The sequence below is a fragment of the Lepidochelys kempii genome, chromosome 14 (genome assembly GCF_965140285.1).
Source record: "Lepidochelys kempii isolate rLepKem1 chromosome 14, rLepKem1.hap1, whole genome shotgun sequence".
Taxonomy (NCBI): Eukaryota; Metazoa; Chordata; order Testudines; family Cheloniidae; genus Lepidochelys; species Lepidochelys kempii.
In genome coordinates this window covers 3,374,470-3,401,555 of record NC_136393.1, presented here as the reverse complement: position 1 = coordinate 3,401,555, position 27,086 = coordinate 3,374,470, and the positions used below count along the sequence as shown (strand labels likewise).

The following is a 27,086-nucleotide window of genomic DNA, read 5'->3' as shown; positions in this document are numbered from 1 at the left end:
ACAACTTAATATTAATTGGGAACGTTTCAACACGAAGGATACAAAAGGTTACAAATCCGGGTGTGTTGCCACTGGGTGATGAAGATCTTGGCACAGTGTCCTGGCATACAGACAGCACCTGGCAGATTGCGGGCATTTCCAGGGCTCAGATACCCACTACTACTTGAATCGACCCCCTCCCAACTATAGGGCTTCTCCTCTCCTCAGTGCCCATGCCTCACCCCCATTAGCACCAGTGATGAGTGGGGGCCTGGAACTGAGCCCTATGTCTCATGCCACTTGGCTTTGGACTTTCTGGGTGGGACTCAGCCTCTTCCCAAGCTCCTGGTCCCTTTGTAGGGAATGTGACCATTATAGAGACTCTCCCCCAGACAGGCAGGGGACCCGCTCAGCAGTGAAACGCACACGGGGTAAATGAAGCGAAGGAGGGAATCGATGCCACAGTGTCTGGGGAGCTGGTCGGGACATGGCTGCACCAGGAATCACTAACCATCAGCAACTTTGCTCTCACAGACCAAACCTTTTTGCAAATCCCAAGCACACCTTGGGCTGATGGATCAAACAGCTAGCGGGGAGCTTCGCTAATTGATGGATTTGATAAGCTTTTTGCAACCCAGACCTTCCAGTGGCTGGCCAGGCAGTGAAGAGCACAGGGTTAGAGGGAGGGAAAAGCCCCTCTGTGGACAGACTGACTGAAGCTGTCCCTTTAAACTTGGCGACAGGGCTGGTGTGAGCAGCCGGAGTCACCGATCTGCTCCCAGCGGTGTTTTCTTTCTTCCAGGAAAAAGCTGTAATTGCTGTGTGCTGGCCATCGGGGAGGGCGCGCCAGGGCCTCTGCTCTGCCTCGCTAGAGAGGCGATGCCTCAGGTGAGGCGTGGGGTGGGGAATGGACATCGGCAGCAAAGTCGCTGTGCCAGGTGGGCGGCTCGCACTCAGCCGGCTTCCTAAGTGCTAGGAACTTTCGGAGACACTCTGTGCCAGGCCGGCACCATGGCTCACGTGCAGGTGCCGATTCCCCGTCTCTTCTGCCTTCCCTCCACCAGCTCCGTTCGCCGCACACGTCTCTCACCCTCTCTTCACTCTCTTCCAGGTGGCCCTTCGGATCCGGCCGATCAGCATGGTGGAGCTGGAGGAAGGAGCCACTCTCATAGCTCATAAAGTGGATGAACAGGTATGGCAGGAGCATTCCGGGCAGGTGGGGGAGTGGGGGGCTTGCTGGCATCGTGTGTCGGGGACATTGCCCTGGCAGATCCAAGTTCAAATCCTGCCTCAGGTCTGAGTAAGTGGCTGTGATTTTGGTGCATTTTGTCAAAGCCCCCGGTGTCCAGTCTAAAGAGAAATGAACCTAGAAGATAGTCTGGCTGGGGGGCTGCGGGTCAGGATTCAGGGGCATTGGCAGAGCTGTGTGTGGAGAGCACAGGGCTGGGCTAGCAAGGAGGGGCCTGCAAGCTAAGAATGAGGTGCATTGGCAGAGCAGCATACAGAGGAAGCTCACGCTGCCCTTTCCCGCATTAGGTGTGACTGGAAGATACTTGGCAGTGTCTCTCTTGAAATCCTCTTGCTAACGGTTGTGATGGGAGACGGGAATGCAACAAGCAAAATCTTCCAGGAGCTCTTTCAGTCGATGCCCTTTAAAAAGCAAAGAGCAAGGTGTTTTCATGCCGTTACACTTGGTTTCCTTTGTTACTAGTTTTGCATTGAATCTCCTGCTTCCCAAGGTGCTAGGGAAGAGCAGGTAGAATTGTACCTACTGGGCCCATGTGCCCACAAAGAGCGCTCCTGCTGGACATCTGAATACGGCTGGCCTGCCCAGCGCTCCAGCAGCCCCCCACCCTCCAAGGGGCCACTGGCCTTAATTAGGGGTCATTCTGACTTTCCTTTAAATCCAAACCAGCCAGTAAAACCTCCTCCCTTGGGACTGCCCAAGAAGAAGCGTTTTTAAATGCACACTGGGGACCCTTGCCCCTGGACGTGGCAAATGGCCTTGGAGCGCTACAATTCCTGTTCCTGGTTGTCAGTTGCAGCCTGTCTCAATTCCCGCTTGTGCTCTCCGCAGCTCGCTGAGCAGGAGCGTGGGTGGAAGGGCGGCCGCGTGGATGAGGCACTGGGCTGGGATTCTGGAGATGGGAGTCTGATTCACTACATCTCTCTGGGCCCCAATTCCCAATCTGCGAAAGTGGGGCCGTTATCTTGGGCACACCACAGTCTGGTTAGTGCGTGAGCTCTTCAGGGCCTGGCCTGTCTCTCGCAGTGTTCGTGTCACGCCCAGCACCGCAGGTTGCGGGGGTCCCGCCGTGTGGGAATGCAGGATGCAAAAGATAAAAGAAAATGTCCCGTGCTAGGTTCAGTGAGGATTCTTTCAAACGTGGCCAATCACTCACCCGGATCAGTCACACTTCAGATCAGCCTCCTGCCCCCAGAAGCTACTGGGCCAAAAACTAAACACTGAAAGGGAGGGAAAACGAAACCCAACCCCAGAATCAATCCCTACCTTCCCTGGGTGATGGGAGTGGCGGGGAGCCAGCTGAGAAAAGGTTAACAGCTGCATCATCCTTTTCCCCCTTCTTAAGCCTTGCGCGTCCTTAGGAGGTAGCTCTGGGTAGCCCACCCATTGCTCTCAGGAGACCAAGTTTTCTCTGGTTTGTTGTTGTAGGGTTCATCATAAACACCAGGTTGCCCCTGCTGGTTTGTTGTAGGTCGCATGTGAGCCCCAGGCCTGCCCGTGCTGGTTTGTTAATGGAGGGTTGCTCATGGCACTGAAGCAGCTCTTTAGTGTAAGAAACCCTTGGAACAAACTCCACGGATCTGGCCCTTGGCTGAGGGTCTGGGCCTGTCAACCTTCCCCATGTCCCCTGGTGCTGTCTGATCCTGGCTGCCTTTGGCTTCCCCTTGCCCCATTCCATTATCGATCCAGCTCTATTAACAGCTGCTAAGCACTGGGGCCGGGTTACCGCTCGCCAGCCCCAGTGCGGCCTCACGTCAGGAGGAAATTCAGCTGTGTTTATTAGCAGGATATTTTTACCCCCCTCGAGCAATTACGGGAAGAGCAGGCGGCCGTGAGCTCAGGGCTGTCTCTGCCATCTGTGTTTACCTGGGCTGAGCGCGGCATTAGGGGTCTCTCCAGGCAGATGGTAACTGGCTGGGCTGGAAGCAGGGCTGCTTCTAGGCAGCTGGGCCCAGGGTCACCAGGTGGGGAGCAGGGCAGACCAGGCCCCCTTCGAGGTGCAGCCGGATTGTGGGGGAGGGGGAGAGCTGTCTGTTAGAGCCAGGAGGGGACAATGGAAGTTCTGTTTCACAAAGGATTTGGGGTTTCGACATCTGCCTTCGCTCTGTATTGGAGCAAAGCCCCGAAAATTCCCAGAGCCTCTGTGAAGGGAAATTCCTTTGGGGGCAATTGAAACGTTTGGGTTTGACAAAATAGCAGCGGTTTGTTTGGCTTTTGGCTTCGCTTCAAAAGCGCACCGTTGTATTCCCTTCTGCAATCCGTTTCTGAAGGAAAAGGTCTTTTCAGCGTGAAATGCTTTGTTCCAAAAAGGCTGCAACGGGACATTTCAAAACTCCCCCCCACCCACCCACCCACCCTCCCATCTGACGCAAAATGAAATTCCAGCAAAATCAACCTGATGACCCAAGCGCGATGGAACATGGCTCCATTGGCATTTCCCCTCCAGCTCTGTGGTCTAGGTGTGTTTCCAGTGCCTGAGTGAGGGCCTGGCTGATGCCCAGACTGTGGGGACAGGGAAGGGGCGGTTACACAGCTTGCAGGGTAGGTTGGCAGGCTCCAGACAAGCAGCTTTTGGAGGTAACGCCCCACTGAGACGCAAGGGCTGTCCCCACTCTAAGCGACTGCCTTAGGCTCCCTGCAGACGTCACTGCGTCCGTTACACCCTGGTCATGTTTTCACAGGGCAGAACACTTCCTGTGGTCCCTCTGTATCTGGCAGCCGGCGCCCTCAGCCTTACCCAGGCCCCGGGTGTCAGATGAGAATGGGGCGGAAGGCGGGTGCCTTGGGGCTGTGCTGGGAGGAGCGTGTTCCCTGTCGCACTCATGCCATCCCCAGGCCCATCTTCCCCTCTAGGCTTCCTGCCTTTCTTTTCCCCTTCCTTCATTCCCTTCTTTGCAGCAATGGGAAGTAGGAATGTCCCCCAAGGCTTCTCCTCCCCCAGCTCCCAGGGCACAGCAGGATGACTCCCTATTGCCCAAGCCCTCCGGCTCTCACGTATGGAATCCTCCGGACAGTGTCCGATCTGTTCACACACGCACGGCGCACCGGGCAGGACGGGGTGGGGTCTGTCCTAGACAGCCCCAGAGCTGGAAGAGTGGCGAGTTGTCCAGGGCTGGAACAGCAGGGGCTGTTGCAGGTGAGAAAAAGAGGTGACCTGGCATGTTAGGGCCCCACATCCCGGGGTGTTGGCAGAGCTAAGCTGGGGGAGCCCAGGCCTGGGATAGGAGGGGCTGCGGCGGGTCTGGGATCAAGGTGCCAGCACAACTGAGTTCACTAGCGAGGAGGAAAAAGTGCCCCGCGCTGACCTCCAAGGAGTGCCCGCCCCTTGCTTCGCTGGGACGCCAAATCCACAGCCTCCCCTTCTGGGCCTCTTTGGCTGATTTTCTTCCCCTGGTAAAACCGAGAACAAAGTCCAGGCTGAGGGAAGCAGCCATCCTATGCCCGTGGCTCTGCCCGCACCATGCAGGGGATCAGGGTGGGGGTGTTGGCCACTCCTGTGTGTGGGGGGGGGGGGGGCTGGGAGGTCAGATGCAAGCCGCTTCTCTGGGTTGCCTTGGATAGCAGGTGCACAGGGGCCGGCATGGGCCCCGCTCCGGCCAGGGGACAATGCTATCTCAGACGTGCACTGGCATGGTTTATCAGAGCACCTAGTCGCCGTGGCAACAAGTGTGCGCAGGCGGGGGGGTCAACGCTGGCTCCAAGCAATAGAACTGGAGACAAACCCAGCTGCCACGTCAGGGCCTGGGGGTGGGGGGGGCGGGGATGCCAGGGACTGGGGGTGTGGACAGGATCTCTCCTGATCCCAGCACGGGGGCTACGGGGGCTTCCTTGCAGCCTGTCTGATCCTGCCCCCGCCGTCCCCATGGTGTCAGGGATCTCTCCTGCCCAGCTCTGCCCTTGCTAGTTCCTGCGTGAGCCCATTCTGTTGGGGAGCCAGTGTTCGGGGCCCTGTCGCTGCCCTGTGCTGGAGGGCAGGGGGCGGGTAGCAGGACTTCTTTCTGATCTTCGTATTTATGATGCAAACATGGATTTTATCTAACAAAAACCAGTGCCAGCCGCCCTGGGAGACCCTACAATAACAAACCAGCACGTGTAGCCCTGCCCTTATGGCGACCCTTCCATAACAAACCAGTGTGCATAGCTCTTCCCTTAGGGGAGACCCTACGATAACAAACCAGTGTGCATAGCTCTTCCCTTAGGGGAGACCCTACAATAACAAACCAGCACGTGTAGCCCTGCCTTTATGGGAGACCCTACAATACCAAAGCAGAGCAGGACGCTACGGGAGCCCTAGAAGTACTTGCGATAGAAGGAATGCTGGGGGTGGGGTGGGGTGGGGAGTGATGTTAACCCCTGTCTGGCGACCTGGCACCCAGTAAGTGGCTCTGGCACAGGGGATGCCCGCAGCCCGGGGCGGGAGGCTCTCTGTTTCTCACCTAGGAGATGCTGGCAAGGATGGAAGTAGGGCAGGTGAGGTGGAGTGACGCCACCCCGCTCCCCCCAGGATAGGGTTACACGCACACACCAGCCTGCCAGCCCGGCACTCGGGAAAGGTCAAAATCTGCATTGAAATGGGAGACAGGGAGAAGACAGTTGGGGGGGGGGGGCAGCGCTGTGCTGGCTGTGTCCCGTCCCCCCCTTCGTATCCTCAGGGAAGGGGCTGGAAGAAGTGTCTATGGAAGGGCCGAGGACTGGTGGGGAGGGAGCAGCTATGGGCCAGGAGGTCTGGTGGATCCAGCCCTTCCCTCCCTAGTGTACCATGGCCAAGGGGGAGAGTCAGGGAGAGCACCCCCAGCCAGGGTGAACAGCCCCCCACCCTGACTCCCTGGTGGGGGCAGCAAGAGTGCCCCCTGCTGGTTGCTGCCAAAGTGTGGGGAGCCCCCGCTGGCCCCTGTGGGGCAGCACTCCCTGCTTGTCCCCCCTGTGGAGGGCACCTTGCTGGAGCTGCCCCACCCTCGGCGTGCGTGGCACAGAGCCGCTTTTGTGTGTCGCTGGCCCACAGAGGACTGCGATCAAAGGCGCGGATCGGCACTGGGGAGGACAGTTGGATTCTCTTGGCACCGCGCACAAAGCGCTCGTTAAGGGCCGGCCCTGGCCCCGGGAACAATGCACAACGGGAGAGCAGCCTCTCCCTGCAGCTCGTCCCTCCTGTGCCGCTGTCCCTCGGCTGGCCTGCAAAGCCACCTGGGCAGTACTGGCTCACCCAGGCCTGGCAGCCAGCCCAGGGCGAACGTCCTCACGGCAGCCCGTCCACCGCACGCTCTGCCCTGTCCCTCAGCCTCCTGCATTTCCCACCGCTGTCCCCGCAGGAGCCAGTCCGTGGGCGTCAGCCGGGGCAGCTCCGTCGGCCTGCTGGAGACCCCAGCTGGGAATCTGGCCCAAAGCGTTTTATCCTGGGTTGTACTGGTCACCCACGCCCCCAGCCCCAAGCACATGTACTATCTCCCCGCAGCTTGTGAGCTTGATGGGCCATCCCCCACATCTGAGGGGGAACGTACTCACAAGACCCCTGATCTTCTGCTGCCATCTCTTGGTTGCCTTGGCAATGGTCTTAGCATGAATACAGCAAGCCCTTTGTAAGAATGAGCCGGGGCTCGTTAGTGCCTGGGACTCCCCAAACGTGCTGTATGTAGGCGCTTACTTTAGGGTTGTTAACCTCTGGACCTTGCTGCAGCAGGATATCCTGGAAGCTGAGGGAGGCCCTAGTGGCTAGAGCACTGAAGTGGGTTCTAATCCCGTTTTGACCACCCGCCCGCTGGGTAACCTTGGGCACATCACTGCATCTCTTTGTGCGCCAGATTCCATCTGTAAAATGGCCTGAAATATCGGCCTCCTTTGTAAGGTGCCCTGAGATTAACTGATGACAAGCGTCAGAGAAGAGCTAGGGGTTGTGTTTTTCTGTGACTAGCCCTGGCATATGCCAGGACACTGGTGAGGATGCTAGTGACAGCTTGAGGGCACCATCAGATCAGCTGCTGGGGTTCCAGAGCTGTCCCCGTCCCCTGTGCAGCACTGCAGAGCTGGGTGTGTTTCATGGGGGCTTAGGGCTTCCTCTGAAATATCCTGCACCAACACTGGGGAGATCTGCCTGCTGCCTGGGATGGCTGGGGGTGGGATGCCAGGCTGGTGGTCCATTGGCCAGGCCCCTTCCCTGCTGTGCACAGGTGCCTCGCCTGGCCGGGTTGGTGGCTGCTGATCATATTACACTGAGCCCTGGCCAAGAGGCTCTGAGGACGGTTTTGTTCTCTCCTTGCTCTGAAACCCAACCTGAGCCTTGTTCCCACCAGTTCAAAGAGGAACCTGATGCCAGGCAGCAGCATGCGGGGCCAGGGGGCTGTTTGGGCCAAACACGGCAGCGCTGGGGGGTGCAGCTGCAATTCCAGTGGAACTAGGGTGACCAGATGTCCCGATTTTATAGGGACAGTCCTGATATTCAGGGCTTTTTCTTATATAGGCACCTATTACCCCTCACCCCCGTCCCAATTTTTCACATATGCTGTCTGGTTACCCTAAGTGGAACCGTCCCCTGAGCTGGACCTGGGGTGATAGCCACTGGGCTTGCAGGGCTTGCCTGGCCCTGGGCCTCCAGCATTTCCCAGCTGCCACTGTGGTGGTGCATGCAAATGGTGTGGATTCCTAGAGCCATCCTACTCCAGGGATCCCTGGATCCCCCCATCCCCCTGCATTTCCTCCTTATTTCAGTGCTCTGGCTGGTCTGCCTCGCTGGGCTCCCCACAATGGACCAGGCACAGCCGGGCTCCTGAGGCCACCCCCTCCAGAGCCAGCCTCTGCCTTCCCAGCCTGGCTGAAGAACAGCTTATCTTGTCCCGTGGGGCCTCAACAAACGGCCAGGTGCCTTGTGAATGGGGAGGGATGTCCCAGCAGCAAGTATGGGCCTGTCCTCTCCGCCGCAGCGCTGGGCCGCGCCCAGGAGCAGGAGCCGGGGCCAGCAGTGCTCACAGAGGACAAAGGAAGATAAATGTTTCCCTGGCGGGGGCCTGGGGCTCAGTGGGTGAAGAACACTGGGTAACGCACAGAGCCTGCAGCCCCTGGCACTTGCTTCAGGGAGCAGCTGCCCTGGTCTCTCTGGATTCTCGTGCTGGATCAGGGATCCCAGCTCTGCCCCCTCTCACCCCCCACCCCCTCACCCCTCTGGCTCACACACCTTGCTGGTGCCGCTCAGTCCTGACCTTGCACCCTCCAGTCCCAGCTCTGTTTTGGGACCCGCAGCCCCCCGTAATCCCCACCCTTGTTCTCCTCTGCATGCTGCCATCTGGAAAGCGGAGCTGCTGCTCCGGGGCCCTGACTCAGTTCCACCATCCAGCTGTAGCTGACACCTGAGACCCAGCTAGTCTTTAAATAACGGTCACTCTGGCAAACCTAATCTCCTGAGCTCCCCTGAGAGAGCAGCTGTGACATTAGCCTGTGGGCCCAGTTCCCGAGGGACCCCAGCTTTCAAAAGGGCCATTCGGGAGCAGGGAGGTCACTGGCTAGCATTCCCTGGGGCATGCGGAGACCGTCTCCTTCTGGATCTACCTTCTCCATTTGTCTCTGCCCGGAGGAGAGGCCAAAGCAGAGGTCGGTCCCTGCTAGACAATCTGTGCCCAGTACAAGCCGGCAGAGATCTCCCTGCCCCATCTCGCTGCTCATTGCTCCTTGGAGTGCAGCTGAGCTCCAGTTTAGCACGGTCTAATTGCCAGCCAAGCCCCCAGGGGCCAGCCTGTCTCACATCTCGGAATCAGGTCAGTTATTAAAAGGCTACAAACCCTGAGCCCCCAGAGGAGGATAGCAGCAAACAAGGAGACTGAGAGAGGGAAGGGCAGGAGCCATGCCAGGGCCGGGGGCAAGATAGAGCCAGGAGCTGTACCAGCATGGGGGGCACGATGGAGCTGGGAGTTGTGCTAGGTTGGGGGTGGGGGGGTGATGGAGCAGTGAACCATGCCAGGGCAGAAGGCGTGATGGAGCCGGCTGTCACGTGGCGCTCCCCTGATGTCAGCAGTGACGCTGGTGGGAGAATGTTCAGCAGAACAGATCCCTCTCGGAAAACACCTTTTTGACTAAAACCAATTTTATTTATTTATTATTTTTGCAAACTTGTGTCTGTTTTGACAAAAAATACATTTTGGAAAATGGTGGGGAGAAGCTGTGACCAAAGCAGCCCGTCCTGCTTTGCCAGGGCTGGAACCAGAGGTTCCATGGTTTGTTTTCAAAAGGCCGTTTCATTTAGAAAGTGGCTGTGTTTTATATATAAACCGAATTTCACATTGAAACATGGCCAATATGGAAACAAACCGTTCGGACTGACCCCAAATTGGGACAGTGCCACTTCCCAGGCCACACAGCTGCCAGCTGGCACCGAGTGTCTGTACCCCCAGCGCCCTTCGATTGGGTTTTGGAGCTGCCCAGCTGGCCCCTCCTGGCTCCGTCCCCCGGCGTGCGGCCTCGGGGTGTCTCAGCCTGTTGGGGAGCCTCTTGAGTCAGGGACTCTCCAGGAGGTGCAATCCCGGCGCCACAGGGAGCTGCTTACCCCGCAGAGAGCGGAATGGCCCTCTGCCCCAGCCGGTCTCCCTGGGAGATGGTCGGTCTCTACACAGCCTGGTCAGTGGGGCAGGCTGGGGGGGGCTGTCCTCAGAGACCCAATGGAGGTTCATTTCACTGCCATCCTGTTGTAGAAGGTGAATGGCAGACCAGCGCATGCCGCAGCCCAGGTGCCTGCTACGCCATCCCTCGTCCCCCCCGATTGCTGCGCTGGGACACGCGGCTTCCCAAGGAGAGTGGGGGCTCGCAGCGTGTGGGGCAGGCGGGCCTGATCCTAGGGCTGCCCGGGAAAGGAGGCTGGCACGTGGCCATGCCCTGCTGACTCCTGGCACCCGGTGTCCCGGCAGGTAGTGGTGCTCATGGACCCCATGGAGGACCCCGAGGACATCCTGCGAGCCAACCGCTCCCGCGAGAAATCCTATGTCTTCGACGTGGCCTTTGACTTCACGGCAACTCAGGTGAGGAGCTGGGCCCCTGGAATCCTGCCGGGCTCGAAGCCCTTCATATGGGCCACCCAGCCCTGAGCCTGGAGGATTGGGGGGTCCTCGGCGGGGGACCTTGCTATCCCAGCATCCTCAGCCCCCACCCTGCCCCCTCCCCATCTGCGCGACACAGTGGCTATGGCAGCAGGTGCTCAATGGTGGCCGGGCAGCGGGGCTGGGCCAGGCCGGGGGCTGGGCCAAGCTGGGCCCTGGGTCTGGTTTCAGCAGTTCCATTTCATGCTAATGTCCACAATACGCTGACACTGGGGAGGCTGCCCCCATCAAATGCCCCCCGCTTCCTTGTAACAACCAAGGCAAGCGGGGGAAGGGAGAGCGTGGGGGGGTACTGTGCATCCCCTCTCCTCCAGTGCCCAGAGACCTGCCCTTCAGCAGGTTTCTGAGCCCCTCATTGGCCCCAGGTGGCGGGGAAGGGAATTGGAACTCATCTAGTGGATGGAATCAGAGCTGCCCAGCTGTGTGTCAGCAGCCCTATACTGCTCCCTGTTGGTGGCGATTCTCCTGCACCTTGGGTGGCAGGAGCCAGGGCATGGAGCACAGGAGTGTCTGAGCTCTGTCCCTGCGCGCTGGGTGAGCACAGGTCTGTCCCAGCACACCAGGGCGTGTGCCTCATCGTGGGGCATGCCGGGAGGGTTAGGGTGGTGGCTGCATGCAGGTGGGTGAGTGGAGCAGAGGAAAGGCCCGTAACGGTGGCTGGACAGCTGCGGAGGGGTCTGGGACCCGGGGGGAAGCTGGATGGTACATGCGCACCCCACATTTTCAGTTGAGGGGAGTTTGGTCCAAAGGTAATTGCCTCGGTGTTGTGGAGGGGGGAGATGACAGGACACGGGGGTGGGGGGAGAATCCTGACATGTCTGTCTGCATCGCCTCCCCACCGAGGCCTGTCACCCTCCCGTGCTCTCCGGCTGCAGGAGATGGTCTATCGCGCCACCACCAAGGGCCTGATCGAAGGTGTCATCTCTGGGTACAACGCAACCGTCTTCGCCTACGGCCCCACCGGTAAGGGCCGCCCCACGCTGGGAACGCTTGCCCGCAGGGGCCAAGGCAGGGAGCCACACGGGGCAGGGAGCCACCCGCGCCTCTGGCCAAGAAGGCAACGTTTCGGCCTCGCCACGGGGGTAGCGGGAGGGCAGGGTCTGGGAGGCACCCAGGGCCTGCGGGCCCCCAGCTCTGGCACTAAGGAGTCGGCTCAGAGCCACAAAGGGGAGGGTGCAGCATGAAGCAGATGTCCACGGGGGATGCCTGCGAGCCGCTGGTGGCCGGGTCCCCGTCCCCACCCCGCCCCGCACAGACCCACAGGGGATGCCCCGTCCCCTCCCCGCCCAGCACAGACCCATGGGGTCCCCTGTCCGGCAGAGAGCCCTGACTGCCTTCCTGCTGCCCCCCAGGCTGCGGGAAGACGTACACCATGCTGGGCACAGACCATGAGCCCGGCATCTACGCACGCACCCTCCATGACCTCTTCAGAGCCATTGAGGAGACCAGCGATGACATGGAGTATGAGGTGTCGATGTCCTACCTCGAGGTAAGGCCCAAGTGTGTAAGGACAGGCAGGTTGTGTGTCTGGTGTGTGTGTGTGTACAGGCGAGTTGTGTATGTATGGTGTCTGTATAGTGTGTGTGTATGGACGGGCGGGTTCTGTGTTTGGTGCTCATGCAGGGTGTGTCTGTGTAGTGTGTGTGTGTATGGATAGGCGGGTTGTGTGTGTGTGGTGCTCATACCGGGTGTATCTGGTATGTGTGTGTGTGTGTGTGTGTGTGGATAGGTGGGTTGTGTGTGTACGGTGCCTGTGGTGCTGATACAGGGTGTGTTGTATAGTGTGTGTGTGTGTGGTGCTCATACAGTGTGTGTTGTATAGTGTGTGTGTGTGTGGACAGGTGGGTTGTGCGTGTGTGTGGTGCTCATACAGTGTGTGTTGTATAGTGTGTGTGTGTGTGTGGATAGGTGGGTTGTGTGTGTGTGGTGTCTGTGGTGCTGATACAGTGTGTGTTGTATAGTGTGTGTGTGTGTGGACAGGTGGGTTGCGTGTGTGTGGTGCTCATACAGTGTGTGTTGTATAGTGTGTGTGTGTGTGTGTGGATAGGTGGGTTGTGTGTGTGTGGTGCTCATACAGTGTGTGTTGTATAGTGTGTGTGTGTGTGGATAGGTGGGTTGTGTGTGTGTGGTGCTCATACAGTGTGTGTTGTATAGTGTGTGTGTGTGTGGATAGGTGGGTTGTGTGTGTACGGTGTCTGTGGTGCTGATACAGGGTGTGTTGTATAGTGTGTGTGTGTGTGTGGATAGGTGGGTTGTGTGTGTGTGGTGCTCATACAGTGTGTGTTGTATCGTGTGTGTGCGCACACGTGTGTACAGACAGGCAGGTGGGGTGTGTAACGTGCATTCGTGTGTATGGTCTGGGAGGTGCCAGGGACTGGGGGGACTTGGCTTCCCCTTTCCCCAGCTCACGTGGAGCCCCCGGGGTCGCTCCATCTTCTCTGCCCGTCTCAGTCGCCGGCTTTGTGGTCCAGCGAGCACCCGCTCTGTGCCCCGCGGGCAGATAATCGCCGTGGTAACGCACGGGGACTCACTGCCAGCTCGCTGCCTGCATGGGCTACCACAGTATTGACACAGGCAGCCAGGCTGCCCGGGAGGAACCACCCACAAAGACTCCCTGGGAGCCAGGCAACGGGGCCGGGGTGGCCGAGAGGATAAATATCCGGGAGTGGGGCCTGGGCAGGGACCAGGGGCGCGCCCAGCTCCCTCGTGCAGCTGGGCCCCAGCCCAATCCTGCCGCGGGCCTGGTCCAGAGGGTCAGGGCTGAGGGCAGCGTGCCAGCTCCTGGAACCTCATGGCAGGGCTGCTAAGGGGCAGCGCTATGGGGCAGGGTGGGGAGCAGATGCTGGGCCTGAGGGAGCTCACAGGTGCCAAGGAGCAAAGGACCCTCATGTTCCTTCTCTGAGCTGTTCAGCCCCAGTGGCGTGGGGGGCTGGGAGCCTGATCCGGGGCTGGGGCCCTGGGGTCTCTAAACCATCAGCACTCGCCGGCCGCTGTCAGGGCCCAGGCAAGACTCTGCCCAGAGTCAGGGCAGGAGCCCGACAGCTGCCAACGCCCAGTGGAGGGGATTGGCCCTTCCCTGAATATCGGCTGCATTTCCCTGCTGCCGCCTGGCACTCTGCCTGGCCCCCCGAAGGTGGGGGTGCCCTTGGCTTGGGGGAAGGTGGGGCCCCTCCTTGGCATTTTCCACGCTGGCCCCCATTGTGGGCACTGGCATGGCAGGGCTTGATCCCAAGAGCCAAGCACCCAGGGCTGATGGGGAGCGAAGCCAGGCTGACTGTGGAGGGTGCATTGGGCTCTCTGGTGTGGGCAGGGTGTGGCCAGCCCAGATGGGTGGGGTGGGGCAAAATGTCATGCCAGACTCCTGCAGCTCACCCCTGCCGTGGCCAAAGACATAGAGGGGGGTTCTTTGGCTGCCGCTCTCCCTCCCCCGTGCCAACCCCCTCCCGCTGCGACTAGATCTACAACGAGATGATCCGGGACCTGCTCAACCCGTCGCTGGGCTTCCTGGAGCTGCGGGAGGACGCCAAGGGAGTGATCCAGGTGGCGGGGATCACGGAAGTCTCCACCATCAACGCCAAGGAGGTGAGCGTGAGGCACAGACCCCGGCACGACTTTCAATCCTGCAGCTCCCCTTGTCTCCAGCCCCCCCTACACACGGCCTCTCCTGGCCTCGAGCGTAGGAGCCTAGAGACTCGCCCCCTGCCTGGGCGCCAGGCCAGCGGAGCTGGGTCTGGAGTAGCCGTGGTCAGGCTGTTGGCCATGAGTGCCCTGCCCGGCAGTCCCCTCCTCCGAGTCCTGTCAGCGCGCTGTCCCGGCGCGGCCCCAGAGCCCTCCCCTCACCTGGCACGGTGCTGAAGTGACATCCTGCGAAGGGGGGCCACGAAACCCAGGGACACTATTAGGGCACTGGTGGGGTGCGCACTGACCCGGCGCGGCAGGCTGGGGGGTGGAGGGGAACGAACGTCCAGGGACACAGGCTGTATGTGCTGCAGGGGTGCCCAGCGGAGATGCGAGGCTGCCACGTGCAGCGGGGTGCTGGAGGGACTGGGTGGCAGAGCGACTGGCTGTGTCCCACTCTGCCCCCCTCTCAACCTGCCCACCATCGCCCTCTTGCCCCCTTGCCGCCCCGCAGGTCATGCAGCTGCTGCTGAAGGGGAACAAGCAGAGGATGCAGGAGCCCACGGCCGCCAACCAGACGTCATCGCGGTCCCACGCTGTGCTGCAGGTCACCGTCCGCCAGAAGCCCCGCATCAGGAACATCATGCAGGAGGTGCGGGTGGGGCGGCTCTTCATGATCGACCTGGCTGGCTCCGAGAGGGCATCTCAGGTACGGGGAGGGGGTTCCAGGGGGGCAGCCCAGCGGTGCCAGCAGCCGGTTGGTGCACAGGGGAGAACACTTCCACGCTCTGTGGGGTAGAGGGGCAACAAGAGGGTGAATGTACAGCGATGTGGGCACATGCCGGGGGCAGGCTCTCGAGTGGGGTGGAAAGGATCAGTCTGGGTGCTGCAGCAGGTTTTGTCCTGGGGACGTGGCAGTAGCATGATGCATTGAGGGGATGTGGCCTCGTGGTCTGGGCATGGGGCTGGGAGCCAGGACGGTGCGGTCCTAACCCCAGCGCCACTGCAGCCTGGCTGTGGGGCCGCGGTCGAGCCACGTTCCCTTGCTGCGACTGTGAGACAGGGCCAACGACCCTGCTCTGGGAGCTGGGGCTTTGCACTGAGGCCAGGAGACAGGCTCCGACATGATCAGTCGCAGAAGGCAGGGTTCAGGGGCTCCACTCAAGGGATGGCTCCCCCCAAATTGCCAGGGCCCCCCAAGTCTGTGGGGTGGGGCTGGCCCCTCCATGTCCTGAATGGAGAGAGAGGGAACTTGCGAAAGGCAGGACAAAGAACCCACCCCAGTGCCCAGGAAGCTGGGCAGGCCAAATGCATCCACCTTGGTCTAGGTCGGACATCCCCTGTGTGGTGTGCTGTGCTGCGGGTACACGGGCGAGCCAGGGCTGGACTAGCAGGGGGCAGTGGGTCGGAACTGAGGGGCACCAGCACAGGTGGGTGATGGACCAGGGGTAGGTCAGGCCGATGGCCATGATAACACACACGCTGCCTCCCACCCGGTGTGCCAGCAATGGATACCTTCGGCCCCTAGAGACCGTGGTGATTGGCGCTTCCAGGGGGCCGTGGGTCAGACTGTACGTTTGATGGGCACCAGCAGAGCTGTGCGTGGGGTGCCCAGGGCTGGAGTCACCAGCTTTGGGGCTGGATCAGTCCTGAGGGTAGGTCCCTCATGTGCCATGGTCCCACGCGACTATGTGTGCCGGGTTCGGCTGCAGTCTGTGCTCCCTGGGGCTGCGTGGGGGACTGGAGCCCTTGCTCCCGGATCCGCTCTGCCCACGCAGTCCTGGTGCCAGGCAGAACAATGGACTTCACCAGCTGGTGCTGCTCCGGTTTAGTCAAGCTCACAGCGCCCCCTAGTGCCGCAGGCTTGGGGTTGGCCCTCTTCTAGACCAATCCCCGTTTCCACGCTCCATTTACTGGGCACAGCACGTGTTTCAGGGGAGGCTCTGGCAGTTTCCAGTAGGGGGGCAGGTCAGATGACCTCGGCTTTCCCTTTCCCAGCCTGGACTCCTGGCTGGTTCATGCAGTAGCTTCGCCTGCGGCTTGTGGAAAGGTGGCACCTGCGGGGGAAGTGCGAGTGCTGGGTTAGGAGATGTCACGGAAGTGCTGCCCGCAAGCCGTGGGGTCTGCTGGAGGTCCCCGTGCGTATAGGCTATTGTTGTCGGGTCATTTGTGGGCACTGGGCTGTGCATACTGATTTGTTATCTAGGGTTGCATGTGTGTTTGTTATTGTAGGGTTGCTTGTTGGTGCTCAGAGCTGGGCTGTTGCCTTTGATTTTCTCTCCTTTAAAAAGAAAAAAGACCATTTAAGTTGGGGGGGGGGGATGTTTCCAAGCAGCCAAACATCCCCTAGTCACGAGCGCTTTGCCAGTGGAGGAGTGGGACCCTTGGCCACGCCATGCTGCGCCATGCCCTGCAGGGGGTGCTGGCGAGGGCCCCAGTGGGAGCTGTTGTGTGGGTACCAAACCCACGCCTTCCCCGATGCCTGCGCAGCCCATCGCTCTGCCGGGCGTTGTCATGTCCAAGCCGACTCTTCCGTGTGCTGCTAGGCGCCTGCAAGCCGGGGGTGTGCTTGGGAGTGGCCATGCACAAAGCCCCGCGTGCCCCTCCTCCAGGGCTGGCCCCGAATCTCTGCCTCACACCCTTGCCCTGCCCCCACAGACCCAGAACCGTGGGCAGAGGATGAAGGAGGGAGCCCACATCAACCGCTCGCTGCTGGCCCTGGGGAACTGCATCAATGCCCTGAGCGACAAGGGGGCCCCCAAGTACGTCAACTACCGCGACAGCAAGCTCACCCGCCTCCTGAAGGTACAGCGGGACGAGCGCCCGCCGGACCCTGGGCCAGGGCGGGGCGATCAGCAGCACCTTGCAGCAGGCAGTTGGGGTGCAGGCCCGGGGAGGGGACCCAGGGCTGGAGCACCCCAGCGTGAGTGACACGGCTCCAGCTCTGCACAGCTCGGTCTGGCCCGCGTCAGCCCGGGTGCCGTGTGTGCCAGGAGGTCGGGACCACCGCGGCGTGGCCAAGGGGCCAGAATAGCGCAGGCCCCTAGGGCCAGGCTGGGGGTGGGCAGACGGGCCTGGGCCCAGCTCGTTCCGATTCCAGTGCCTGGGGCAGAGGCCTGGGGATAGGGCTGCAGCCTCCGGCCCTGGCAGACACCCAGCCCCACGATCCTCTGTCGCCAGGACTCCCTCGGGGGCAACAGCCGCACAGTCATGATCGCCCACATCAGCCCTGCCAGCAGCGCCTTCGAGGAGTCCCGCAGCACCCTCACCTACGCCGACCGCGCCAAGAGCATCAAAACCACGGTACTGCTGGCACCCGGCCTGGGGCACCCAGCACCCTGCCCTCCCTTCCCCCACCCGGCACCCCACCCTCTGTCCTCTCACCGGGCGCCCCGCCCTCCCTTCCCCCACCCGGCGCCCCACCCTCTGTCCTCTCACCGGGCGCCCCACCCTCTGTCCTCTCACCGGGCGCCCCACGCTCTGTCCTCTCACCGGGCGCCCCGCCCTCCCTTCCCCCACCCGGCGCCCCACCCTCTGTCCTCTCACCGGGCGCCCCACCCTCCCTTCCCCCACCCGGCGCCCCACCCTCTGTCCTCTCACCGGGCGCCCCACCCTCTGTCCTCTCACCGGGCGCCCCGCCCTCCCTTCCCCCACCCGGCGCCCCGCCCTCTGTCCTCTCACCGGGCGCCCCGCCCTCCCTTCCCCACCAGGGGCACCTGGCATCCTGATCCTCCCCCTTGCCTGGGCACCCAGCACCCCGCCCTCCTGCCTTCTAGGAGAGACCCGCCCCCCTTCCCCGGGAGCAGCCGGGGTGCGGTGCTGGCGGGAGTCACCTCCCCAGCGCGCTGACCCTTCGGCCCGTCTCCGCAGGTGAGGCGGAACCTGCTCAATGTCTCGTACCACGTTGCCCAGTACACCCGCATCATCTCGGACCTGCGCAGCGAGATCCGGCGTCTCAAGTGCAAGATCGACGCGCAGGGGCCGCGCCCGGCCCGGGGCGAGCGGGGTGACATCCGCCACATCCAAGGTAACGCCGGCGGGGCCGGCCCTCCCCGCTGCCAGGCCCGATCACACTGCCCCACACCGAGCTGGTACCACTCCCTGCTCCCGCCGGAGCCAGGTGCTGCTCCCGGCCGCGCCTTCTCCTCAGCAGAAGGCAGCCGGGCGGCCGTGCCCCCACCCCGGAGGAGGGCAGCCGGGCGGCCGTGCCCCCACCCCGGAGGAGGGCAGCCGGGCGGCCGTGCCCCCACCCCGGAGGAGGGCAGCCGGGCGGCCGTGCCCCCACCCCACTGGAGGGCAGCCAGGCGGCCGTGCCCCCACCCCACTGGAGGGCAGCCAGGCGGCCGTGCCCCCACCCCACTGGAGGGCAGCCGGGCGGCCGTGCCCCCACCCCGGAGGAGGGCGGTTCTGATGACCCAGGAGGGATCCCTGCATGCCCCCATGCGCGCGATGCCCTGGGGACGGCGGCTGCTCTGTGCGTGCCCTATCCGGCAGGAGGCGCCCCCGCAGTGACCAAACCCACCCCTCGTGTGTTACAGCCGAGGTGCAGCTCCTCAGCTCCCTCTGCGACCAGCAGGAGATGGACCAGCTGCGGGAACAGCTGATCGGTGCCTTCCAGGAGCAGATGGACCTGCGGCGCCAGCTGATGGAGCTGGAGAACAGCTACATGGAGATTCAGATCGAGAGCACCCGGCACCTGCTGACCATTGCAGAGTAAGCACAGCCCTGCCCAGCCCCCACAGAGAGCCGGGGTGTCACTGGGGCTCCAGGAAACCTCCTCCCTCCCTGTATAACTGGCCTGCCGGGCTGGGCGTCTTGAGATCTCCCTGGCTCAGCAGCCGGCAGGAGCTGGTCAGTATAGCCAGGTAATGCCCAGCCAGGTTTACTGCCCTGTCAGTGGGCGAGGAGCGCCACATGTCAGCAGTTGGGCATAGCCAAGGCCCGGGAGGTTGCAATCTGCCAGGGGCTGACGCTCGCGCTCTCCCCTGGCGACTCCAGCTGGGACCAGGAGAAGAGGCACCGGGCGCAGAAGTGCAGGGAGGAGCTGAGGAAGGAAGAGAGCGAGAGGGATTCGGACACCGGGGACGAGCAGCCGGACGCCCCGGAGCCACAGGAAGTGAGCTCGGCCAGAGAGAACATCGCCGCCCTCATGGGGGAGCAGAAGAAGCTGCGCAAGCAAAAGGTTCCTGGGATGGGTGGGGGGAGGGAGAGCTCGGGGGGAGGTGCTGTGGGACTGGGCTTTGGGGCCTGATGGGGAGAAATTAGCTTGGTGGGTCTCAGCCCAAGGCTGGGTGCCCCCACACAACAGCCCACCCCTGCCCCGCTGCTGGATTGGCATCAGCTGTTGTGACTGCCAGGTTCTGGTCAGAATTGGTCCGGGCTGGGATAGCAGGGGGGCTGCAGGTTCAGACTGAGGGGCACCAGCAGAGCTGGAGGGCAGGGAGCCCAGGGCTGGGGTAGCAGGGGCAGTGGGTTGGGATTGAGGGACACTGGCAGAGCTGGAGGGCGGGGTGCCCAGGGCTGGGGTAGCAGGGGCAGTGGGTTGGGATTGAGGGACACTGGCAGAGCTGGAGGGCGGGGTGCCCAGGGCTGGGGTAGCAGGGGCAGTGGGTTGGGATTGAGGGACACTGGCAGAGCTGGAGGGCGGGGAGCCCAGGGCTGGGGTAGCAGGGGCAGTGGGTTGGGATTGAGGGACACTGGCAGAGCTGGAGGGTGGGGTGCCCAGGGCTGGGATAGCCGGGGCTGTGGGTCGGGACTGAGGGGCACCAGCAGAGCTGTCGCAGGGGGGGCGCCCAGGGCTGGGAAAGCCGGGGTCCATCTGGCCAGGGGTCCAGTCCATTCCACAGTGACCCCTGGGGACAGGCTGGCCATGTGGGCAGGCCCGTGACACGGGGCCCTGGGCTGCTCTGCACCCGCAGGCGGAGCTGGAGAAGCGGTTCAAGGAGATCCGCCAGCGGGGGCGGCGGCTGGAGGAGGTCCTGCCTCGGCGCATCAGCTCGGAGGAGCAGCGCGAGGTGCTGAGCCTGCTCTGCAAGGTGCACGAGCTGGAGCTGGAGAACACGGAGATGCAGTCCAGCGCCCTGCTGAAGGACGGCGTCATCCGCCACAAGAACTACGTGGTCCGGCGCTTCGAGCAGCACCGCAGCCTCTGCGGCCGCATCATCCAGCAGCAGAGGCAGATCATCCACGGTGCGGGAGTGTGCCCCCCTCCGGGGCTGGGGGATCCTGGGGGGGCTCTGCGGGGCCCTGGCGCCCCCGCTGCAGCCGGCGCCGTGGGGTTGCATGACAACGCGATGATGTCGTGACGGGGCGAGGCTGGGTTGCCTTGCAGCGGGGCTATGTCATGGTGATGCCACGTCACGGCGTGATCATGTCAACTCAAGCTCCCCCATCTCCTCCTGACCTGGCCCAAACCCTTTCTCCCGGCCCCAGGCTCACCTCTGGCCCAGGGACCTGTGTGTCAGGATTAATGCAGGGCTGGGTGCCCCTGGGTAGGTCTGGGGGTGCTCCCCTAAGTCTGTGACCCCCCACTTCCATCTACTCCTCTCCCTGGCAGAATATCACCTCTCAGTCCCACACCACCTGGAGGAGCTGTATGAGATCTACCTGCGCGAGCTGGAGGAGGGCAGCCTGGACCGGGTTGCCAGCCTGGACCGCGTGGCCGCCAAAGCCCTGAAGGTACCTGTGGGGGGCACTGGTCCTTCCCTCTCGGCTCACACGCCATGGTGTCAGGATATCACTCAGCTCTTTGGAAACAGAGCAGGTCCCTGGGTGCTCTCTGGGCCCTCATATACCCTGGCACAAGAGGGGGTGACCAGCTCCAAACCAGGCAAAGTGAGTGCGGCTTCCAGCCCCCAGATGTGGTCACTGGGGGGTCAGCATCACACACAGTGGGGAGCTGGGGGGGCCTGAGTGTTGGTGGGAGGGGGCAATCAGAGAGCAAGGTAATTTTCCAGGGGAGGGAGTTGGGGGCTCAGCATGGAGGGGTTTCCTCTAGCCCCAAAGGGCCAATCCACCCGTGAGTGAAGGGCAGAGAAGCTGCAGCCGGCAGGCTGTGTCCTGCAGCACCCCCAGAGGACCCATAAACCGCAAGGCAGCTGGGCTGGGCGTAACAGCAGCTGATTCCCCCGCAGGATACGTCTCTACCCAAGATCCCCCACCTCCCGGCTGCTGAGAGCGCCCTGGACTCCGACCAGGAGAGCGTGAGGACGCTGGGCTCAGAGCACCAGCCACTGCTGCGGCGTGACTCCCGCAGGCAGGCCCTGCCGCCCCTCGTGCTGGATGCAGAGAGGTAGGGCCCCGCCTGGGGGCAGGAGTGTCCCGCACATGTGGGTGTCTGTGTTCAGGACCCAGCCCTGGGGCTCTGGCTGCCCGCAGATCCTGGGGGAGGCATGAGTGACGAGAGGCTGGATGCAGCAGGTGGGCTGAGAGGAGGCTGCCAGGACCAAAGAGGAAGAGCCGGCGGGGGGGGGGGGGCGCATTCAGAGCAAAGGGAACCTCCTTGTTGCCCCCTCAGCCACAGCCGTTCCCTGATGTGTGGGCGTGGGAGGAGAAATGGACACGATATCAGCAATGGTTTTGTTCATTTACAAAAGTCCTGTTCCCCTGACTGCAGTAGAAACGAACAGCAGCTGTCAGCTTCCTAGCTCAGAAACCCCCACGGCCGCCCCTCCTGCCACTCTCTGCCCAAGCAGCTCCGTCTCCGCTTCCCACCCGTGTCACGCCACTGCTTGTCCTGGCTTCCTGCTGCCACGCCCGGGCTGCAGCCCCTGGCCTAGTCCCCGCGTTTGCAGCTAGGAAAACGTCTGCCATGCGTCTCGGCTCTGACCTGCCAGCTCCAGTTTCCTGCTGCCCCACCTAGAGAGACGGGCTCGACTGCTCCTCCTTGAGCCTGCAGTAGGGCAGCCGGCAGAGCCATTGGCTTTCCTGAGGTCTGGGCTTGGCTTTGGATCCAAGACTCCACCAACAGGAGCCGTTGGCCGCTTTCAGCACAACATCCCGCGCGCGTGAATTCAGCGCTCTCCCTCGCTCTGTGCCGTGTCTCTGCTCTGGGTGTGACGGGCGTCTGTCCCTCTCCGGCAGCGACCCGGCCCAGGTGTTCAGGACCAGCCCTCGGGTGCGGCAGATCAAGAGTTCGGCTGTGCTGACCCCGCCCCCCATCCACGTGAACGGCATGGTGACCCAAGAGGTGTGTGGGGCAGCGTGGGAAAGGCCCCGGTGTGGGGGAGCCAGGGGCCCAGGGCACGGACGCGCCTATGTGAAAGGCAGCGTTGACTAGTAGCTGGAGCGCTGCACAGAGCCAGGAGTCCTGGGGCTACTCCTGGCTCCGCCACTGGCCTGCTGGGTGACCTTGGGCAAGTCACTGTGCCTCAGTTTCTGCCTTGTCAGCCTGGGCTCTTCAGCCCAGGAGCTCTTTAGGGCAGGAGCTGTTCTTCACTGTCTGTGCAGCACCCCCGTGGCTCTGGGCTCGATGGCGGTTACTGAGTGTGCGGGATTCATAACCGAAAAATCCAGTGGAAACTCTGGGCCAGATTCCGCTCATGCTGCCTGGCGTCGGTCTGGGGTTGCTCTGGGTTTACTCTGGGCAGGGCTGGGCTCTGGGCTTTTTACCGCCTTTCTGCCCTGCCCTGCCCTGGCCGGTCCTATCCCAGCCCGACTGGGCAGGCAGCGAGTGCAGAGCAACGCAGGTATTTCTGCCAGGCAGCGGCCAGACGCGCTCACCTCCCATCTCTCCCCCAGTACCTGCACCGGGGGAGCCTGGCCAGCCTGGAGAGCCCCCCCAACTCCTCCCCGGACAGCAGCGAGAACTGCTCGGACGTCGCTCTGACGCGCAGAGGTGAGGAGCTCTCGGCACGGGGTGGGGCCGGGTTGTGCCGTCACCTCCTCCTCTGGGGAAGGGAAGGCACAAACAGTGCCAGGATGGCGGCAAACGGCTCCTGCCAGCCACACTGGGGCCTCTTAGAGCCCCCAGACTGTGGGGAGAAAGGGGGCTGGGCAGGGAGGCTCAGGCCCCCAGCGTGGTACGGACTACGACGCGTAGCGTTGTCTGCCCACGCACGCCAGCTGCAGTGTCTGGCCCAGGCTTTAGCAATGGGCCATCTCCTCTCCCCTCCCACCCCTGCCCGCCTGACCACAGCCACGGAGCCACCGCAGGGTACAGGGTAGCCAGTGCTCGCCCTCCAAAATGCTGCAGCAGAGCCCTTGGGGGACGGATCTCTTTCCTGACGTGGGCTGTCTGCCCTCCTGGTGTTAGGGGCACCTCGGGCACCGTGAAGATGAGGCTGAGGGCACAATGCTTCCAGTTTGCAGATCCAGATGGGGGAGAGGCTGGGGGTGGGTCAGGGAGGGCCCCAACCCCCCCCCAGATCTGGACCATGCGACTGGTGCGGCCCCCCCGCCCTTACCCAGCCAGGTCCCCCCTCGCTCTCTCACGCCGGTGCCCGCTCTTTGCAGAGCGCAGGGAGATCCTGAGCAGCACCAAGAACATCGCGGTGAAGGCTGCCCGGCGCCGCTCCAGGGTGCTGGAGTCTGACCGGCTGCAGCTGCTGGAGCCCATGAAGGAGCGGAGCAGCCTGTCGCTGCACTCCCTGAGCGAGAGCGAAGACCCCCTCTCCCCAGAGACCCTCGCCTCCCGGGGCCCGCCGTGCCCCAGCCTGCAGCATGCCGCCAGCGAGGACAACCTGTCCAGCAGCACCGGGGAGACGGCCTCGCGGGCCGAGGGCCCCTGCCCCAGCCACTCCCCCGGGCCCTGGCTCCGGGGGCACAAGGAGGCTGGCAAGAAGCTGGAGAAGAGGGAGGAGTCGCTGGACGGCAGAAGGCGGAAACGACGGTCCAGGTCCTTCGAGGTCACCGGCCACGGGGTACGTGCCATCCCCACGCCAGCCGATCCCCTAGGAGCTGCTCCCGGAGAGTCCCTTTGGGGCCAGCCCCCCAGCACCTGCGCTAGCCCTGGACTCCCCAAGGGAGGGGCTGGGGCAGTGCATTTGGGGATGGGGCTCCCACTGCAGGAGCCAGGCACAAGGCAGGCAGGGATGAGCCGGCGGCTTACCCCCAGTGCACTGCATGCTGGACTGGATAGTCTCCCCCCTCATCTCCCTTTGGCACAGAGCGGGGCGCAGGGGCGGCTGTAACCCTGGATCTGAGGTTCAGGGTTTGGGATCCAGGGCCCAGGGCTCTGTCAAGTCACCGAGCTGCCCCCTGGGCTGAGCTTTGCCCCCGAGCCGCTGTGACCGTTTCTCTCCCTCCCCTCCCCCGCAGCTCTCAGGACCGAAGACCAACGTAACCCGGTGCCACCCCCTCGAGAGCAACTCCGAGCACAGGATGCCAGCGGGGGGGCAGCCAGCGCCGCACCCCCGGGCGCCTGGCAAAGCCAAAGGGAGGCTCCCACAGAGCCAGCATGCAGGTGGGTGAGCCTCGGGCTGGCTGGGGCCATGGCGCCCGGCCAGGGCTACCCACGCTGGCTCTGTGCCGGACAGAGCGTGCCCGGGCCATCGCAGTAACTCCTGCCAGGGCATCCCCCTCAGTGCCAGTGGCAGGGTTCTCCATCCCTTGGGCAGCACGTGGGCATGGGGTCCTGCCTCCCCGGTGTCCTGGCCTCCACTGCACGCAGAACAGGACCCTGGCTTGCTGGAACTGGGCCTGATGTCCCAGGCTGGCACAAGTGGCCCTCTCAGCCCCTCCCACCGTCAGCCACTGTGGCGGAAGTGGGGGCGCCCCAGGCTGAGCCCTCTCTCTGCTCGCACATAGGGCACTACCCAGCCCACAGCAGGGCCAGCCGCTCCCACGCTGCCCTCCCAGGGTCCCTCCACCCCACCTTGGTGGGCAGCCTCCAGCTCCTTCTGCTGGCCCCGTGGCGTCCCCTGACGCCGCTCCCAGCCTTGGTGCCCCCAGGCCGGCAGGCGGCGAAATCCCCAGTCTAGCCTGTCCAACCCCTCCCCCAGGATGAGCTGCATCAGGGGCCCGTTCTCTGCTCCTCCCGCAACGAGCCTGTGGCACTGGAAGGAGAGGATGAAAGCCAGGGACCATTGGCACAGCAGACCTGGGGCCAGCACCCAAGCGCCAGGTTCCCCAGGGTGGGGAGCTGCTGTGGGACCCGGATCGGGGCCAGGCTCCGCTTTGCAAACCTCTTCTGTTTGTTTCCCTCTCCCCCAGGTCTGGGGGACCCGGCATCTCTCCCGCTCCCCCTCCCTCCTCCTGGCAACTTGAAGAAAGGCCCCCAGCCCAGCCAGCACCCCCGCCTGAGCTACATCACGCTGAACGGCACCAACGCTTACGCCAAGGATGGCAGGAGCCGGCGCTATTGACGGGCTGCAGGCAGACAGCCCTGAACTGGGAGGGCCCAGCCCTCGGGGCGGGGAGGGCAGGGGCTTGGGAAGCCTGGCAGGCCTGGCATGCCCAGCTGCTGCAGGGACTGCTGCAGAGACTGCCAGGAGAGCAGGGCGCATGGGGGCTCCTCTGGGTGGAGCCGGCGCAGGGCCCGGGGCCTACAGGAGGAAAGGGGTTTTCCAACGTGGTTCTCATGGACGATGATTCTCTCCCTCCTCCTGGCTGCCCCGCAGCCCTGGCTGCTGGGGCCTGTCCCTTCCGCAGCCCTACAGACACGTTCCCTCTACCCCTCCATCCGAAGCGCTTAGACCGCCGCGTCCCCCTTGCTGAGGTTACAGGGAGCTCCCTCTGGAGAGTCGCTTGGCTGGCAGCCAGCCACCTGTTCCCAGCTGGTCATTCTGTTCACAGCTCCACGCCCCAGCTGCCGTGGGGCAGGTGGGGGCAATGGCATGCCGGGCATCCCGCTGACCCCGGGTGGATGGATGCCAAGCACCCATGCAGTTCAAGCCCCGCGGTTTGCTGCCCTGGTGCCTTCCCTCCGGACTGCTGGCCTCGCCCACCCCTCCCACTGGCCTCCGGACATGGGCTGGGCTCAGGGTGCCACACTCCCTACGCACCCCAGAGCTTCCTGTGACCGCTGCCACCCATATACACCTGCCTGCTACCCCACCATGCCGGCTGCACTGTGCCCAGGGCTCTGCCCCCGCAGGTGCCCTGCACGGCAGGTCGATGCTGCAGCTCTCTGAGGCCGTGAGGACTGGTGCCCTGTCTGCACCTCCGATCTCAGGTTTCCAGTCCTCCGTATCACTCCCTTGCTCCCCAGGAGCTGCAGCTCCCAGTCCCTGGAGGGTCTCGCAGTGCTCAGCAGCACCCCCTGCTGGCAGAGTAACAGCAGGACTGGCCTGCTGTAAAGGGAGTGTGGCTGGAAAACTGGTGGCCATGAATCCGGCTGGGGGCACCCCTGGCCCTCCCTCATTAAACCCACAGTGCGTGTGCACCATCCATAGGGAGTTCAGGGCCTCCCGGCTCTGCTCCCCCAGGGCCAACTGCGGCTGAGGATTGTCTGCGAGTGTCTTGTGGGGAGGGCAGGGGGTGCCCCCAAAATGGTCTCCTGCCCTCCGAGCTCCTGGGGTGAGTGGAGGCAGGGAGGGGATCTCCCTGGCGTGGCCAGCAGGCAGGAGGAGGGAGAGAATAGCCCTGGTGCTGGCTCAGTTACGCTGTAAATAAAACGTGTTGCCAAACTCTGCACCTGGCGGGGCCCAATCCTGACCTAGCATGGCCAATGGGGCCTGCAGTGCTCAGGATCAGGCCCTTGTGTTGCAGCTAGGATGGCCCAGGATTCCAGCCAGGCCTGGGAGCTCTGCAGCAACAGGGGCTTGGGGCAGGGGGGCTCCCTGCTGGGCCCAATCCAGGGGCTCTCAGTGCCTGCACAGCGCCCGGGTCTCACCCATTGGCTGCGGGGCTGCCCTGGTCTCTGTGGGTATGTCCAGGGACTCTGAACCTGGGGTTTTTACCTGGCAACGTTGTTTTTTATTCCTCTTGTTAAGGCTAAATTAAAAGTGATTTGTTGAGATTCTACGGCCCGGTTCAGTTGTGCTTCTGCACCCTTCGGTTGCTTGTTTTCCTTGTCTTTGGGGAGGATGGCGCGAGTACCCAGCTCGGGCCCGCTCTGAGGGCCAAGCCGGCTGGCAGCAAGCCCTATGCTTGGCTCCAGCCTCTGCCACTGACTGTGTGACTTGAGCAAGTCATTTAATTCCGCTGTGTCTTGGTTGGTCACCTCTCCCTGTGTCTCGGGGCGGGGTTTGCTGGCGGGGCGCTTGATACCAAGGTTCTGGGTATAAAGG

At 62.8% G+C, this 27,086-nt stretch overlaps 1 protein-coding gene across 4 annotated transcripts in view; it reads left to right on the top strand.

The window, feature by feature from the left end:
* The window catches only part of KIF19 (kinesin family member 19), a 29,194-nt gene extending 2,379 nt beyond the window's left edge, over nucleotides 1-26,815 (top strand). The window contains exons 1-20 of one of the 4 annotated variants that reach the window (XM_073311323.2): nucleotides 919-1,005; nucleotides 1,091-1,171; nucleotides 10,111-10,221; nucleotides 11,175-11,262; nucleotides 11,652-11,788; nucleotides 13,756-13,881; nucleotides 14,432-14,626; nucleotides 16,576-16,722; nucleotides 17,098-17,220; nucleotides 17,788-17,944; nucleotides 18,456-18,630; nucleotides 18,916-19,099; nucleotides 19,836-20,106; nucleotides 20,474-20,595; nucleotides 21,051-21,208; nucleotides 22,000-22,105; nucleotides 22,657-22,753; nucleotides 23,371-23,777; nucleotides 24,175-24,319; nucleotides 25,069-26,815. In XM_073311323.2, coding sequence (XP_073167424.2) covers nucleotides 991-1,005; nucleotides 1,091-1,171; nucleotides 10,111-10,221; nucleotides 11,175-11,262; nucleotides 11,652-11,788; nucleotides 13,756-13,881; nucleotides 14,432-14,626; nucleotides 16,576-16,722; nucleotides 17,098-17,220; nucleotides 17,788-17,944; nucleotides 18,456-18,630; nucleotides 18,916-19,099; nucleotides 19,836-20,106; nucleotides 20,474-20,595; nucleotides 21,051-21,208; nucleotides 22,000-22,105; nucleotides 22,657-22,753; nucleotides 23,371-23,777; nucleotides 24,175-24,319; nucleotides 25,069-25,220 — 2,997 coding nt within the window. In that variant the 5' untranslated portion in view covers nucleotides 919-990 and the 3' untranslated portion in view covers nucleotides 25,221-26,815. Of the gene's footprint in view, nucleotides 1-918; nucleotides 1,006-1,090; nucleotides 1,172-10,110; nucleotides 10,222-11,174; nucleotides 11,263-11,651; nucleotides 11,789-13,755; nucleotides 13,882-14,431; nucleotides 14,627-16,575; nucleotides 16,723-17,097; nucleotides 17,221-17,787; nucleotides 17,945-18,455; nucleotides 18,631-18,915; nucleotides 19,100-19,835; nucleotides 20,107-20,473; nucleotides 20,596-21,050; nucleotides 21,209-21,999; nucleotides 22,106-22,656; nucleotides 22,754-23,370; nucleotides 23,778-24,174; nucleotides 24,320-25,068 lie in introns of those variants that run through there. The other 3 variants (XM_078848468.1, XM_073311322.2, XM_078848469.1) reach the window with 3 other exon arrangements.
* Nucleotides 26,816-27,086: the final 271 nt, after the last annotated feature.